Source organism: Alligator sinensis, unplaced genomic scaffold (assembly GCF_000455745.1).
Source record: "Alligator sinensis unplaced genomic scaffold, ASM45574v1 scaffold307_1, whole genome shotgun sequence".
Lineage (NCBI taxonomy): Eukaryota > Metazoa > Chordata > Crocodylia > Alligatoridae > Alligator > Alligator sinensis.
This window is the reverse complement of record NW_005842115.1, coordinates 561,698-579,875: the sequence shown is the minus strand read 5'-3', so window position 1 is coordinate 579,875 and position 18,178 is coordinate 561,698. Positions and strand designations below refer to the sequence as shown.

At 44.2% G+C, this 18,178-nt stretch overlaps 1 protein-coding gene across 3 annotated transcripts in view; it reads right to left on the bottom strand.

The window, feature by feature from the left end:
* ASAP1 (ArfGAP with SH3 domain, ankyrin repeat and PH domain 1) overlaps positions 1 to 18,178 on the bottom strand; it is a 286,988-nt gene that overhangs the window by 130,775 nt on the left and 138,035 nt on the right. For all 3 annotated transcript variants that reach the window (XM_025205413.1, XM_025205411.1, XM_025205412.1), the window contains one exon: positions 12,610 to 12,682. In XM_025205413.1, coding sequence (XP_025061198.1) covers positions 12,610 to 12,682 — 73 coding nt within the window. The remainder of the gene's footprint in view (positions 1 to 12,609; positions 12,683 to 18,178) is intronic.

The window sequence follows — 18,178 nt, the reverse complement described above, 5'->3', positions numbered from 1 at the left end:
CATGGATTCACAAAATAGGAGGTCAGAAACTCACCCGTTTCAGGTGGAGACTCCATCCAACATTTCCTAACAAGACAGGTTTCTGAACCATGGAAAGCCAATTTATTGTGGTTTAAAAAAAATGCAAAGACTGAGCCTGTGCATCTCGTATTCCCTTCCAATTATGTTAATATGCCCACATTGGCTATTGTGGTAATAGTTCATATATCACTTAATCAGTCATGGTCAACTTTAGAAGGCTCCTCAGGCTAGCATGGCTAAAGCATATAGTTTCATAGTTTCATAGTTTTAGGGTCGGAAGGGACCAAATAGATCTTCTAGCCCGACCCCCCGCCAGGGCGGGAGAACAACAAAAGAACCCTAAAAACAAAAAACGGGACTCAAATGAGTCCAGCCAGGTAGGTATCCAGCCTCTTCTTAAAGATCCCCAGGGTAGGGGCCAGCACCACCTCCCTTGGAAGTTGGTTCCAGCTCCTAGCCGCCCTAACTGTGAAGTAGTTTTTTCGGATGTCCAATCTGTACCTCCTCTCCATCAACTTGTGCCCATTACTCCTTGTTATGCCAGCGGGGGTTAGGGGAAACAGCGTCTCCCCCCAACCCTTAACCTATACCAGCTTCCATAGTCAGTAGCTTCAAGGGAGTGGTATGAATGTTGTTTGTACTCTTTTTCTGCATAACTTTAATAAATCCTAAACAAGGCAGTAGGAAAATCTCTTCCCTCCCTTTCCCCCCACAAACAGAATTAGTTCCACCTAGCAAAAGAAAAAAGGGCTATAAATGCCAGGAGCTATGTTTTCTCCAGGCAGTCGTACAAGTAGCATTCTCCTCAAACTGTAATTTTGTCTGACAGCACTGGAATACAGAAAGTAAAAAAGCATTTTGATTTAAGATAAAAAGCTGAAAGTCTTTGGATGCTGAAAGACGCTATTTTTTTTGTTGGCTTCTGTGCTCGACTCAAAGCAATGAATTTCACCACAGCATGTGCACAATATCTCATGATCCATGAATCAGCTTCAAAAAAAACCCAAAAAAACCTGGCAGAAAGCTGCAAAAGAATTATTCTTCCAAACCTTTACAAAAATCCCAAGTCCAAAGCTCCACTGAAATCTTAAGGGGGAAGTAGAGGGTGGACTCTTTTCTAGACTCAGATCATAACTGTTCATGCTATCCAAATGCATTTTGGAAACACTATTTTTACACTTCTCATTTAAAATGAACGCCCTGTGGTCATACTTACTGCACACACAAACACAAGCTTTTCAGGAACCCAGATTTTCAGTCATATGAGGTTATGGATCAGTGAGTGGTAAAATATGTTTTTAATAAGACCAGAATTGTTCCAAAGGCATATGCTTTTAATCACATATCCTGACACAAAACAAGCCACCACTCAACAATAAAATGAATATTTTGTTTTGATATAAAAGCTGTTCTGTAAATATGCACATGAGACTTCAGCTGGGGAGCTCTGGCCTGCTTTAACCTGGGTAAATGAAGCACAAATGTGGTCTGCGGGGTTTTGAGGAAAATGAATAAGGGAAGCATAGAAGTTAGAAATCAAAAATGCCAGCAAATCATGCAGTCTCTCTCCCTGCTTCTGCAGAAATGCTCTCGACAGAATATTTCTAATTCTTTGCCCAGTTTTCTAGATAAAATGGGATGATAACTCTCATTATGATGAGAGAATAACGGGCATAGAGTAGGGGTGTCAAAAAATCAGCCCACAAGAGAATCTCTACCTGGTCCACTGGGCTACTGGAAGTCGAGGGGATGTGGCCTATTGCAGGGGCCCCGGGCTGGATCTGGACAGTGGAGCTTGGCACCCTGTCACAGCTGCTCCGGAACCCTTGTCGTGCCCCCAGACCCAAGCTGCTGCCAGATCCCTGTCCCTGGACTCCCAGTGCCCGCAAGCCCCATAGCCCAGGGCCCGGGGCAAATCTGATATCCCTGGCATAGAGCACTGGGTCAGACTATGCCTCTGACAGTCAAAAAGGAATATTTTTCCCTGTTCAGTCAAAAAGCTAGGGGTGGGAAGGAAAGATGCTCATTGTTCCAGAATGACTCCACAGAGCTTTCTAATATCCGATACAGGAAAACACACACCTGCATGACAAAATGTTTAGCTGCAAAACAAAGCAAGGTACTATTATGAGAGGTAAGCACACTATACAGATAACATCCCACTAGGGCAGGGGTGGGCAAAATAATCAGGCCCATGGCGGGTCCTTCGGTCCCACCTGGCTCAGGTGCCAACCGGCCTGTGGCATGCCCCACCACCCTGAGCCCACAACGGGGCTGAGGCAGTTCCATGGCTGGACTACATTTCTAGGCAGCCCAGGTGGCAGTGGCTCCTTCCAGCTTCTGCCACCAGTGGCTGCTGATGCTGGCCCCAGCCCCATGGTACTGGTTGGGACCCACATGCACAGCCCTAGCCCACCATGCACCCGCTCTGGACCCACCCCAACTAAAGCAGACTGACTCTGGACCAGCCAGGACCCACGCACACAGCCCTGACCCTTGCCCACCTTGCACTCATTCCAGACTGCCCGCCAGTGAGTGGCAGCAGCTGCTTTGGCGGCCAGGGAGAAGCTGCTGCTGGATGCGGGGGAAAATCAGCTGCCTCATTTCTGTTGCCTGGGAATCCTTGCTGCAGCTGCCTGTAGCACATGCTTGGGCTGCCCTGTGGCTCCTCTCTGCTGCTATCACTGCCACCTCCGGGCCACCAGTGGGATTAGTGGCAGTGGACAGGAACCACAGGACAGCCTGGGCGTGGGCACTGGGTAGCTGCAGTAAGAAGGGTCCAGCAGTGATGAGGGGCAGGCGGCCGCTTTTCCCACATGCCCAGCAGCAGCTTCTGCCTGGCTGCACCACTGCTGCTGCTGCTCAGAGTGGGCGGGCTGATCCAGAGCAGGTGTGGGGAGGGCCAGGATTGGAGCTATGTGTGCAGGTTTGAGCTGGTCCGCTGTGGCCAGGGCGAGTCCAGAGCAGGCACAGGATGGGTCGAGGTTGGGGCTAGGGCCAGAGCTTCGCACTCAGCTACTGCTGGGTGCTGGTGGTAGCAGCAGGGAGGAGCTGCAGGGTGCGCAGACTCTGGGCTTTTGTGCGGGGGAGGGAAAGGTGGGATGCTGACTGGCCCGTGACAGTTCCCCAGAACTGCCTATGTGGCCTGTGGGTTTAAATAATTGGCTGCCCCTGCACTATGATATGTTTATAAGTAGAGCTGTGCAAAGTTTCAGTAGCCAGTTTGATTCAGAGGAGATTCAGCCCCCAAACTGAATCGGGAGACCCATTAAAAAGGTCTGAATCGAATTGGAAGCCTCCGAATCAATTCGGAGAGGTTCGGAAGGCTTGCAGCAAACAGAAACTGAGAAGAGGTAGGGGTATGGGGTGATCTTCCATATCTGGAAAAGGCTGAGCGTGGGGGAAAGACTGCTCTGTTATTGACATCTGTAGCTGGCCAGTGACTGATTTTTCTCTGAGTTCCCTTCCAATCACAGTGCTCTAAGGGAGGAACAAAGAAACAACATCTAAAGCGGTGTCCGACATGATCTGTGCCTTTTGTGAGCTGTCTCTCTCTTGGAGCAGCAGCGTCTGAAAGGCTTATTCTCTTGCTAGCTAGTCTCTCTTCTCGTAAGCTGTATCCAATCCTTTCCTACTTACACTTGCCTACAATCTCTATTGTTATCCCTATCCATTTATTTCAACTTATTCTTCCCCAAAAATCCTCTTATTTGTTCTTGTTAGTCTGTCTTGATTCTTTCCCCAACAAAAAGAAATCTGTGTTTTCCCGACTGTGTCTCATCACTGTGCAGAAAAGCTCAACATATATTACACACACACACACACACACACACACACATTTTGCAGCACACCAAACATTATGAAGCGTGCTGGAAAGGCAGGTGCCAGATCTTCTAGGGGAGGGAGAGGGGACAGAGGAAGATCTGCAAGTTCCCCCCACTCCAAACATAGACACACCCTCTTTCCTGGCAGCGATGAGTCTTCTGCTGCTAGTGGGAGCAAGGAGATGGCGGCAGTGCCTGCACCTGCACCACCACCACTAACCAGCAGCAGCATGACATTCTCCACCCCAATTTCAGCTGCCAGCATGAGCCTTCCAGTGCCAGAGGAGAAGCTGGATCTGAAAGCAGAGGAGTTGAGGGCCACAGCTAAGGAAATTCTGGGGAAGGAGAGGGAATCTGAGTTTGTGTTTCACACCCCTCAAAGTTCCCCTAGAGGGAGGTCTCCTTCTCTGGAAGGCACTTCGGAGGAGGCTGTGGGGGCAGGTGGCTCAGCTCCTCCTGTTGTGGTGCCTCTGCCTGGTGGGGGGGTGGGGGGGGATAAGACAGGATCCCCACCCTCAACCCAGATGAAGGTGGGTAGTGTAGTATGGGATCATTTTGAGGTGGCAGATGATCCCAGGTATGCTACCTGCCAGCACTGCCAAAGGCAGATCAGCTGGAGCAAGAACATGAAACACTTCATCACCACGGCAATGCTGCTGCATCTCAGGAAGCAGCACCCTCTTGACCTTGTTCTTCCTCAGCCTGGTACTAGTGAGAGCATGGCCAAAAAGAAGTCGTCCTCTTGCTCCAAAGCCCCCATCCCCAAGAAGCAGAAGCAAGCCACCCAGGACCAGTGGGGGAAAGGCAGAGACAAAGAGGGGCACGTTCCCAATGTGAGCAAGGTCACCCAGAGCATTGGGAAGATGCTTGCTGTCGATGGCCAGCTCTTCTCCTTTGTTGAATATCAAGGGTTCAGGAGGCTCATGGCACTCGTGGCCTCATCCTACCAAGTGCCCGCATGCACCACCTTTAGCAGGATGGTGGTGCCCTCCCTGTATGAGGCATGCAGAGAGTACTTGAGGAAGGAGCTGCAGAAGTCAGGTCCGCAGGTAACCTTGCACTTCACCTCGGACATCTGAAGCAGCCGGGGTGGGGACCATGCCTACCTCTCCCTCACAGGGCACTGGTGCAATCAGTCAGGGTGTCAGTGGGCTCTCCTTCAACCAGAGGTGATGGATGGGTCCCACACAGCAAGGGAGATCATGGTGGCCATGAACCACATGGTGCAGGGGTGGCTCGTTGGGCAGGGCAAGCTCACCCACTGGTTCATGGTCACCGACAACGGGGCCGATATGGTCAAGGTGGTGCATGATGCCAACGCATCCCCTGTGTGCCACACAAGTTCCACCTTGTAGTCAGAGACACCTTGGAGGGGGACAGGGTTCCTGGTGACGGCACCATCACTACCACTACTCATTTCAAAATGCAGGAAGGTGGCAGGCTACTTCCACCGAAGCATCAAGGGGGACAGAATGCTGCAGGACAAACAGGCAGAGCTGAGCATCCCACAGCACAAAATCATGCTGGATGTGGAGCCTTGGCAGAACTCCACATGATACTGGAAAGGCTGGTCAAGCAACAGAAGGCCATCCATGAGATGATCTTGGTTGGGGAGATTGGGATCAGTGGCCCCCTTAACAGGGCTGAGTGGGATACCATCTCCCAGATCTTGTTGATCCTCAAGCTATTCCTGGAGGCCACCAGGAGCCTCAGCTCTGGCAATGCCCTCCTTAGCCAAGTGATCCCTGTAGTGAAGGTTATTGAGAATGAAATGGGGAAGTTCCAGGGGATTGATGTTCCTGGCTGGGGCAAGCTGCTTTCACCAGAGTTGCAGGCACTGGTGAAGCAGATGAAGGAGGGCATCAAAAAAACAATTGGATCCATTGCAGTCCAGTACGGTCCACATGCTGGCAGGCATGCGCGACCCGAGGGTGAAGGGGAGTGTCTGCAGCAGCAAAACCCTCGATCACTGGATGGAGGTGCTGGTGAACAGTCAGGGAGGCAGAAGGTCAGAGGTGGGGGGATGTGGAAGAGGGAGATCCACTTTCCCATGCCAGCACTCCAGTCATGAGCTAATCTCCTCCACCACAACCACTGCCAATGTGGGCCAAGGGCATGGCTTAAATATTGGGGTCCAGAGGCACCAGACCCCATCATCAGGCAGGTAGCACTCCTCCCTATCTTGCCGATGATGTGGAGCCATTGGACAGTGTCCCCTTGGTCTACTGGGCAAGCTGCAGCTAGATGTAGCAGGATCTGGCCATGGTTGCCCAGGAACACCTGTCCTGTCCACCAAACAGTGTTCCAAGCAAGAGGGGGTTCAGCATTGCTGGTGATGTTTTGACACCCCACCACACCTGCTTGGATCCTGGTTTGGCGGAGCAGCTGGTGTTCCTCAAGGTGAACCTCCCACTGCTAGGGTTCCACCAGCTCCACGTGCAGATGGAGTGAGTACCGCCCTCCTCACTCCACACCACGGCAGCAGCTTCTTCAGGTCTGGGGCACATGGGATCAGAGTGAGGGTGGGGTGCTGCATGTGCTGATTTGACCCGGGCCCCGCACCCTGCTTGGGTCAGCTCTGCTGTGCACCTATTTGCTTTTTTATTTGCTTTCAGAACCTTGAGGTGCACTTTCACAGAAACCTCTGCACCACTCTGCCTGAAACCTGGCAGGCCTCATGCCCACAAGAAAGGCTACCATCTCTGCTGTTTTCATCCCACTCTGCCTTAACACATACAAATGACACGGGATTTTGCTTTCAACAGTTTGAGGTGTACTTTCACAGAAACCCCTGCACCTATCTCCTTGAAACTTGGCCGGCATCATGTCCCCTTGGAAGGGGCTACCATCCCTACTGTTTTCATCCAAATCTGCAAAAATATGACAAATTTATGGGTATTTTAGTAATTTCCCCATTATAGTCTATGCCCAAATCTCCAAATCAGCACTGAATCTGAATCGAATCAGGACAGTGCGTCAAATCACCGAATTGAATCACTGTCCCTCCGAACTGGTTGAATCCGAATCTGAAGTGAATACTTGCTGCCTTGCACAGGCCTACTCTTAAGGATATTTAACATGCTCTGTGTCTTTACAGAACAACAGCAAAAGATTTTCTAGTAACAAGAATGGAAAATCTGGATGAAATATTCTCAGTAATGGCAGATGACAGAACAAGAAGCAACGGGTCTCAAATTGCAGCAAGGAAAGTTTAGGTTAGATATTAGTAATACCTCTCTCACCAGGACAGTAGTAAAGTACTGAAACAGGTTACAAAGGTTGCGGACTTTCCACACTTGGAAATTCTTAAGACCTGACTAGACAAAGCTTTGGCTGGGATGGTCTAGCTGGGAATGGTCCTTCTTTGACCAGGGGGTTCGGTGAGATGACCTCCTGAGGTCCCTTCCAACCCTAATTTTCTATAATTCTATGAACCTGGCCTTTAATATCCTCAGACAGAATCATGCACATCTATGGTATTGCATTCGACTTTGCTGCAATAACTTGTTTCAAAGACTCTCAGAAAACTGGGAGCCAGATCACTAGCATACCAAAGAATGCTTTTCTTTCCTCATCAAAATCTATCTATATTTAAAGGACTATTTTATTTAAGATTGCTACCAACCTATTGCCAATATCTGAAAAAATATGTTGAACAGCATGACCATTGATGAAATTAAATTCTATTGGTGAAGATTAAACCATCAGGTTGATATACATGTTATGGACAAAGGCCTTGATAAAATACATAAATTAGCCTTCCTGAACTGCAGTAACGTAAAACAAGGATATTACTGAATGTGTATTAGGACAGTAAATCTTTCCAATGAAGTCCAGTACTCTGGATCACATCATGACCTGTTAAACACAATACTGCTGGAACAGTGAGTCCCTGCAACTCATTGCAAAATCCTATTGCATACCAAAAGGGAGTATACTATAAGTATACCTGCATGTGCAATTTCTATCTGGAAGGGAGCTGTGCTGGGGCTGAGGAGCTGGAAAATGCGTTCAAGCTGCTGCTACAAATTCTCCTCCAGTCCTGCTCTCAGCTTCTGAGCCCAGCCCTGGTGCATCTACACTCTAACTGGACTATGTGCCCGCAGCCTTGGGGCAGGGGAAGTAGAAGCGGGAAGGGGGGGAGAAGCAGCAGTGATTTGGACGTAGTTCCAGCTCCCTGGCCCCAGCGCTGCTCCTTGCTGCCCAGCCCCAGCACATGTAGGAGCACAAGCAAAGCTCTGCAGCCCACGGGCCAGATCAGGCCTGCAGGCTGCATCTTGCCAGCCCCTCAAGCATACGATAAACTTTCTACTTTCATGTATCTTTAAAGAGCAATCTCCCTTTCAGAAACCAGGCAGACCAATGTGATCCTGTACAGGTCATTCTCTTCATAGGACCTACATTTTTTTTTTCTAATAACGAGAAAAAAAAAAAAGGTTTCCTTCAAAGAACTTCAGGCCTGCACACAGAGCCTACAAATACATTTTTATAAAGAAAAACGCCCAGTTATCTACTAGAAAAATGCCCAGTTATCTACAAGAAAACCACTCTCTCTCCAATCTCTCAGTCCTGATCCTCAAATGAAACTTACACAACTCTTCCCAGAGACAAGCCTCTGAACTCCACTTCATCAACCTCCTGGATACTAAAAATCATGGACTAAATATAGACATTGGATTTATGACACATTATAACCTGCCTGATATCCGACTCCCCTGGTATCTCTCCACTATTCATCCCCCTTCTATCTCTTCCCCCGCTCCCCAGCCTCTCTCTCACCCATTGACTCTTCAATCTACATCTTCACCAACTGCCTGTCTCGGATGCAGCCCAGCCCAGCCGCTGGCTTCTTTACTTTTCATTCCATCCAGGAAGAGCACACACAAACTGCTGACACTTCCTTAGTCTGACTAAGGGTTTTTGAACCCAAAAGTCTGCTTAAAAATTGTTTTCCAAGTATTTAAGTCGGTCTAATAAAAGATATCCGATTCACCCAAAGAACCTTGTCCTTAGACCTACATGGCTTCAACCTACACCCCAGTTATCTACCCTGTTTTTTAACTATTCATTTGTTGTACTTCATGCTTCTTTTAGGTTTACTTCTAAGCACAGAAAGGATGCCCGTTTTAGATCCTGTTTAGTTTATATAAGAAAGGTCAAGTCAGATCACCATTGATCTTAACATTTTCTTGTTGTAATATTTATGAAAAATTACAAGGAACAAAGAACTGCAAGATTTGGCTCGATGCAAATGGACACAAGTAATTTTTTTTATTTCAAATGACTGCAGTTTTGCTAAAGACTTCGTAGAAGTTAAAAGATATTCATTTACTCAAAATCTATACAATTAACAATACAGGCAGGCCTCAGACTTACGACACAACTGATTCCTGAAAATCGCATCTTAAGTTGAAATGTAACTCGGAACCAATTTTCTCATATGAAACAATGTTATAAATGGGGGATTGGTTCCTGAACCAAGCCCCGATACCTTATTTTCACCAAAAATACCCCAGATTTTTGTACTCGATCAATTATAGAGTAATATAGCTACATTAATGAATTTATATTGTAAATAGCAATCATATTGATTTGGAAGGACTTCTTTGAGGTGATTTTGCTGGACTTTTTGAAAGGCTCTTGGCTGGACTTTTTCAAGGGTTCTTGGTTCTCCAGAGTCTCAGTTGCAGGTTTTTCTGGAGTCTTGTCTGCTTTCTTAAAGAAAGTGTCCAAGGAAGTTTGGACAGATGTTCTCCAGGGAGATGAGCAACGCAGCGAACTTGTTTGCTGGCATGGCGTCACATTGGATCAAGCATTGTAAAGTCGAAACTGACGTCATAGAGTTGAAACAGGGTGTCGATTTAGAAATGCTGTAAGTGCGAAACGTTGTAACTCAAAACACTGCAAGTCGAGAACTGCCTGTAATGCACTATACCACTGAAATTCAATCCACAAAGGGTTACTGAAAAAGTACTCAAAAAAAAAGATTCCCCACTGACTTCAAACACCATCCTCACTGAGACAAAACATTTCCAACTTACAAATACAATCTAACTATACTAGAAAAACCAACGAGCTGGACAGCAAGTATAAAAAATTCTCAGGTATATTTACGTGATATTAAAACTGACCCATTCTTTCACTAACAATATCTTTTTTCTGCTGTTCAAAGAGGATCTGTGACAAACCCAATCTTCTGAGCTTTTCTTATTCAGAACTTGCCAGAATCACAAGACAATTTCTTTTAAATGACATAATTTGTAGACCACTAAAAGCAAAACACAGCAAGAAGAAATTATTATTTTTTGCAAAATAAGTTTTAAAAATCTTGATACCATCCCATTACAGCACTACTGTTCCTGTGACGCTACTCTCCACCATCCTCACCAGTTTCAAGGTTTCAAGAGGGTTTACTATAGATGAGAGTTAAAAGGTCAACAACATAAATCAACTGTCTCATAAATAACAATCCTAGTAAATAAGTTCCATCTTCCAGCACATAATATGCAGCTAGTGGCTTCTCTTCACAACATGAAAATGTCATCTAGATCCTTGAACTAATAATATGACAAGATTTTATTGCTGCTTTTAATACTGCTTGCAGAATTTCTCCACAGTTCAATGAGGTTTTGTTTCACTGCTGAACAACTGGTTTCTTTCCAATCAGGCCAGTTAGATCTACAAAGGTAAAATCACTTGGGAATGGTTCTTACAGGCTTTAAGCAGCTCAAATCAGTTTGTGTCTACATTCAGTCTCTAGACACTTTATTTTCTATATATTTTCTTTGGAGGGTTTCACCTTTAACCACATGTGAGCTGGTCACCCCTTTCATTTTTGCCTCTACATCGACCAAGTCATACAAGTGTTTTGTTATGACAGTATGAATTGCACTGTGTTGTTTTCCTTCAATCTTAGTAACACATGACCATACCTGTACAATATTCTGAAGGGGGAGCTAGAGTATTATGTTTAATTTTTTTAAGGATCAAAAATAATATCACATTTGTTTCTCCTGGAATATTTAATGTTTGACATGTGCCAAATTTTGTACAGATTCTTCGTCAATTCCTTTTTTTTTTTTTAAACAATCCTGATCGCTACTAGGTTTCACTCTGGGCTTTAGTTATATTTCCTTGTTCCTTAAACTAACATTTTATGAATCTTTTTATCACACATTTCTTACCCTACATTGAACAGTCATCCGTAAGCTTAAATCAAAGAGCTTTAAAAAAAATGACTTGGCTTGTTCCAACATGTCCTTCACCTTTTTCATGCTTCTGAATTTATTTTTAAAAATTGCACATAATTTCCAGAGTGTGCAATGGCATACAAGCTTTGTATTCAACTTGGCTACAAAATGCATTTACATTTTTAACTACAAAGCTATTATTTAAAATTCCTCATTCAAATTAATTTTAGACCACATATTGATTCACTAAAGCAGCTCACATGACATGCCACACTTCTAGATTTTGAAACCAGCTTTAATTTTAAAGCTTAGGGCTACTAACAACTGGACATTGTGGTCTGAATCAAACATTTCAAAGCTGGCTGTAGAGATTTTACAGTTTGGATTCTGTCAGCTTTGAAATTCAGAAAGCATGTTTAGAATGACACGTGCTGCTCCAGACAGTCTGCCCATCTTCAAAAATGTAGTTTTCAGTAACATTATGAAAGCATGAAAGGTACTTATTTTCATTCTGTCTGCCATGCTTAACTGCTTGACTGCTCCAGATCAACTCAAGGGTTAGGGAAGCGAGTGAGGGGATAGTGCATATGTTGCAATGCTGAAGTAGGACTGGTAAAATACTACCATATAAGTATCTAGCATATACTATAAATTACTTTTTTCCTCTCTTTTTTGAATAAATAGCACCAAGACAGTGCTCTGACAGGGAAATAGCTGCTAAACTGAGCATGAGTGAGAAACGGATGCAAATTAGGCTTCCCTGAAATTAATTTTGAAAAACAGTGTAGTCCCGCAGGATCAGCTAGAAAATGACCACGGCCCAAACTCTGTTCTCACAGACATCACTGGCAAAATTCCCACCGACTTGCATGGAACAAGCAGAAGCAGAAAGCTGTTTAAAGTGTCCTTTCAACACTCACCAATTCATATTTGTGAAACATGGTCAACAATAGGCATCTGACTCCTATTTAATGTTACCAAAAACTTACTAAGAAAGTATTTCAAAATCAAACTTATCAACAGAGATTCTAACAAGCATAGTGAACTCAAACAGCAAAACAGAATGTCAGTAACACTGCATGATCTATTTGCCAACCAGTCCCCAGTTTCTTATACTGGTACCCAAAGTGTCGAAGTACCTCTGGTGGCACTTGCTCAAAACGTAATGAGGCTAACGCTCATTATTTCAACTGGTTCTGCTTTCCACAATCTAAATCTAGAGTTCAGCTCCCTGCTGACATGTCTTCTGGTCAACAGTTTTTTCCCAGTTGGAATGAAACTGTTGTGAAATGTTAAAGCCAAAGAGGAAAATTTGTCTTGCCCAAGCAACCAAAATCAATTCCACGAGGAGCTCTGAAAACAGTCAAGCAGTACCCCTGAAGTACACATCTCTTGGGGAATCAAGGAGAAAGGAACAACGTTTTGGGAAGATGAATTCCTGCTAAATTTTTATTGCTGAATGGGCAGGCCCCTGGGTTGTTTTTTTTTAAACATACAGTAAAAGACAAAGGACATTTTCTAAATATTAAATAAAGTTTAGATGTTTTAGTAATATCATAAACCAAAAAGCTTACCTTGCCCAGAATTATATATTGCTTTTACAGATTTTTTCACTTTCTGTAGTGAAGTTCTGTCTTGATCCAATGCCTGTAATAAAAGATAATAAAACTGTCAGTTCTGCTTACTGTATATTAGTAAACAAGAGTAAACAGAACAATGTTATTAAGTACTTAAGGAATAATTTCAAGGGCTGAAAGAACTACAGATGCCCCGAGTTCAAGCTTCTGGGGAGGTTCAGACTCTCTAAGTGACTTTTGAGTCTACAGGCAGAGTAGAAGCACCATGATAAAGCTATAGGACAGCTATACGATGATTACAACTTCATAAAGGGACACCATCTGCTTTTCATTATTTTTAAAATTTTGAATGTTGGTGCTAGGATTATTTTTGTTTTGGAATTCACAACATTTCAGGTACTTCAGTTACCTAAATACCCTGTTATTTTTTATGGCTGTAGTGTAAAAATATCCCTCCACCCATGAAAACAGATTATACAGTGAAAACAGTAAAAAAGGCTGTATAGAAAACGCTGTCACGAGCACAAGCTAAACAAGTACAATCCCAAGAAAAGTATTTTCTCTCTCATTCAGTTAAATATTGCTGTCAATTGTTATGATAACAAGCACACCATTTTCAGAAATACTGTCAACCTGAAACTATCACAATATTACTCTAAACAAAACTGACTGCAGTGAGATAAGGTTCAACAGAGCAAAAAATAAAAATTTATGATCTGATCCTACAAACACATATAAGCAACTTACTGCCATTATTTAAATAAGGAAACTCTTTAGATTTCTATCACCCCAAAATATTCTTATGATTCCTATATTTAAGCACGCAACCCTCCACCAAGTTAATTAATTTGAAGATCCAGATAGGTCGAAGTTTGTAATTAAACTTGTGGCCCTGTTCTTTTTAATCGCATAATCTGTGGAACCCATTCAGAATCTAGTGGGAGTGAAAAAAATTTAATCTGAGAAGAGAGAAAAAGTCAATCTGATCTGTGGTATAACAGCTTTTTTGTCCCACACCTGAAACTATGCAAGGCAGCCTAGATCCATTCTTTCATATGCGTAGTCACTATGCACTTGACTGTATATGTTTGATCATATTGCATTATTCATGATGGAGAATAAATACAGAATTGAGTTGTTTAACCACATTAATTTTGAAGCACAAAAGGAAGTGGGAACAACTTCAGATCAATAACTCCAATGCTAGGTCAATAACGAAAGGTTAAAAAATACCCTGCCTTTTTTACAATACAAGTGGATTTGAATTTTTACGTATAATTTTGTAAAGCGACTCAATTTTTGCAATACAAAATAGCTACAGTTGAAAGATGCACAAAGCCAAGAAGCAAAAGAAATAATTTAAGCATGTTTGTGGATTAATATCCAATTCAGACCCCATTGTGTATCCAATGGTACAACATTTATTAGCATTTCAATTGAGGCTAGAAACTCAAGAACTTAAATGTGTTGCAAAGCTATTCATTTCTTATCCTACTTTCTCTTTTCATTTAACTTCCATCAAAACAATAGATTGAAACAAATCCTTGCATTTGTTCATTAAAAATTAACCTGAACTGTCTGCAGACGCACATTCAAATAATCTGGGAGAATTCTCCAAAGTTTGTTTTTCTGGTATAAAAATGTACTTGAAGAAGCCTGAACACGTATTCAAATACTGAGCCCCAGAGGAGTAGAGAGCTTGCAGTGCCGATGCTGGGAGGGCTCTGTGTGCTCTGCAAGCTCCCTCAGTCTGCATGGAGACAGCTGACAGCAGTGCACGTGGTCCTGACTGGCTGACCCAAATTAGAGTCAGTCTGCAACTCCCAGCAGGACAATGCGGGACTGTTAAAAGGACATGTTTTGCTTGGCTAGAGCAGCAGAGTCCAGAAACCAGCACTCTTACTTCAGCAGGGAAGGGAGCAGGGGGGAAAGGAGGTCTGGAGGACAGTGCTGGAGTACTGTGCTATGGCTAGTCTCTGTCATCCAAGAGACGCTCTCCTAAGATTGATTTAACCCTGGTTTATCCCAAGTTAATTTTTCTTCTGGAGTGGCCATTTTTGCCCTAGGAGAAAAAAACTGAACATCTGGATACTCATGGTTTCTCCTGGGAGAGCAGTGACATGGCCTTAACATCTATACATAGCCACTGTACTTTTATTCACCAGTTATACGGCAGCTGTTCCCATTCAGATTCCTTTAAGATGCATGTCAAATTTGTACTATTTCTCAATAGATCTTAAACCACTCCCCATATTTCCTATCAAATTTCCATTAAAAAAAAAAAATATCTTCATCTTCAACTATGAGGACAACTACTCAGAACAGACTGGAATTTAAGCACTGAAACGAAAATTCTGAGAAACAGGCCCCCTCTCATCGTCAGCAGCAGTGATCCCTCATGGTCAAGGATGATCACTCCCACAGGTCAAGTAAAGAGTTGTAAATGAGCCTGTTGATGGATAAGACTACCAATCCTAGAGCCACAGACTCTCTGGCAAATGCCACAGCTAGTGGTTAAAGGGAGGATCAGACCACAGATTTCTTGGTCTTGTTTCCTTTTCTTCCATTTCTATCATTTTTCTGCCTCCAGGGTGAGAAGGTTTTCCTCAAAAGATGTACCTTCTCTCAGAAGGCATCACCATGTAGCCCTTTCCCAGGCCAATTTTTCCCAATTTATGGTGTTAATGCCACACTTCTTAAAAGTTCACCTTGGAGGTGAGGGTGCTCTTGAAGCATTTCCTTTGGCCTTAGCTATGTTGGGAGGATAGCAGTTGTTTTGGTAAATGTGCATCAGGCATGTACACACAGTGCTCTGTCCACCACAGCTGATGTTTATTAAATCAACCCTTTCATATTGGTGGTGTTAGCATCAGTGAGGACGCTGGAATGTATATGATAATCCTCCCACTTTATGCCAAGGATCTTTTGGAGGTAGCGCTGGTGGTGGCGGCGTTCCCGGCTTTTCAGGTGGTCCCTGTTGGTCACCCAAGCTTCACAGCCATAGGGAAGAGTTGGGATTACCACAGTCTTATAGCAGGAGCTTTGTTCAAGTCCTGGTGTCATGATAGTTGAACCATCCTGATGATTCAGTCTTCTGAAGGTAGAACTGGCAATTGGATCCTACGCTGGATCTCTTCATCGATGCTGGCTTTTGAGAGACGACTGCTGAGGTATGTAAAGTGTTCAATATCTTTCAGCTCCTGTCTCTCAATGAGGATCTTTGCTGGGGGAGTTGACTGGCCGTTGTTTTTCCGATGTTAAGGGTCAGTCCCAGGCACTGGTATGCTTGAGAGAAGCAGGTAAGGGCCATTTGTAGGTCCTCCTGCATATGTGCAATGACAACACAATCAATGGTGGCCTCAAGTTCCACGATTGAGGCCAAAGTAACTTTGGTTTTGCCGCAGAGGTGGGAGAGATTGAAAAGGTTCCCGTCCATCCTGTACTCAGTGCTGATACCATGTGGCAGACTGCCATTGATGAGTATTTTGATGACCACAAGAAAGATGGAAAACAAAATTGGTGCAATCATGCAAGCCCTGTTTGATGCCAGTTCAAATAGCAAAGGGCTTTGTAGTGGAGCCAGTGCACAGGATGAAGGAGCTTTAGGATGGTGATAAAATTTCCCTGGGCAGCCCAACTTTGAGAAGATCTTCCACAGAACCTCATGGTTAGCAGAGTTGAAGGCTTTGGTCAAATCAATAAATGCCATATACAGATCCTAGTGTTGTTCTTGGCATTTTTCCTGGATCTGCTGGGCCTCAAAAATCATGTCCATTGCGCCTTTTGATGGTCTGAAGCCACACTGAGACTCAGGGAGGATTTCCTCAGCAAGGAGCAGTCAGTTCAGCAAAATACAAATGAAGATCTTCCCAGCGATGGAGAAGAGGATAATACCTCAATAGTTTCCAGTCAGACAATCTCCCATTTTAAAAATGGTGACAATCTTGGCATTCCTTAGGTCAGCAGGTGACATTCCTTAGATCGGTCAGTGGGCATTTCCTCAGTGTTCCAGATTTTGAGAAACAGTGTGTGGAATGTATTGGTCATAGTTTCCCCACCTACTTTGAAGACCTCAGCTGGTATGCAATCAGGGCCAGAAGCTTTGTTGTTCTTCACCTGTCATATCACCTGGTAGACCTCTTCAGAGGTTGGTAGACTAGTAAGTGCTTCCCTTGCTGGATGCTGCACGATGGATTTGACAATTTCATCAGTCACTGTCAATTCTCAGTTCAGGAGCTTTTGGTAGTGCTTCTTCCAATGGTTTTTGATGGACTCATCGTCTATGAAGAATGTACTGCCATCTTCAGATCTAAGCAAGGTAAGTCCGCAAGAGCTTGGTCCATACACACCCCTGATTGCACTAAAGATGCTCTGCATGTCATGGTTGTCAGCAAATTTATGTTGCCTTCTCTTCCCACCATTTGTTTTTGATTTGTTGAATCTTCGTCTGGGCTTCAGCTTAAATTTATTGAAAAGTTCCCTGCTTTTGACTGAACGCAGGATGGTTTTGCCAGTCACAGAAAGCTTTACTCTTCCAATCAAGATGAGCTTTGATCTCAGAACTGTTCTCACCAACCAGTCCTGAGGGCATTGGGTGATAAAGCCAACTGATTCTGTGTGAGCTTCATGGATGGTCTCCTTTAGAGCTTGCCAATCTTCTTCAACACAGGTGTCAGCATTTTCAATCCTAAAATTGGCAAGTTTCTTGCTGAGATATGTTTGGAGGGCTTTGCAGTATCTAGGGATCTGAAGGCATTTGATGTACTGTCTTTGGACTGATTTGGATTGTTTTCGATGTTTCAATGAAACCAATGGACATGATTGATCTCACTAAGTGATGATCAGTCCAGCAGTCACTGGTTTCTCTCATAACAATGTGTGATATACATGTTACATGTATTTAAACTGGCCACATGTGCGAGGTACAAAGTGACAGAGCTCTGAGCTGTGGGGGTGCACCATGCTCTGCCACAGCCGGGAGTACCACAGCTGATGGGACTCAGCCACAGCAGTAAGCAGGGCACCATCTGGGAGCCTGGTCAGCTGTAGGACTTGCAGCCAAGGGAGCTTGCATCTTGCCAATGCAAGGTGAGTCTGGGATGATTATCCATGGCTCCCTCTGCGCCAATAAGGAGTGATAGGATCTGATACTGGATCCCACAATCACGCCTCCTGCCATGGACGTGTGGCATGGTAGCAGGTGTGATCGTGTGGCTCATGCATCAGATCATATCCTGAACATTTATAGGGGCCCATATAAATATTAACGATGAAAACATTTTCAGTGAAAGTTTTCAGTGTTCTAAAACTGAGCCAAAGGACTGAAAAAGAAACAAAAAGCTTCAAAGAAAATTCTAGGTACTCTTGAAAGGCATGTTTAATTTGGAAATGCACTGTAGAAAAAAAGATCTTCATAGCAAAACCCAATTAGAAAACTAGACAAAATGCATTCACTGCTGACAGGGATGGGTTTGCATTATTTAAATCAGGGCTATTGATTCATAGATGCTAGGGTCGGAAGGGACCTCAACAGATCATCAAGTCTGACCCCCTGCCTAGGCAGGAA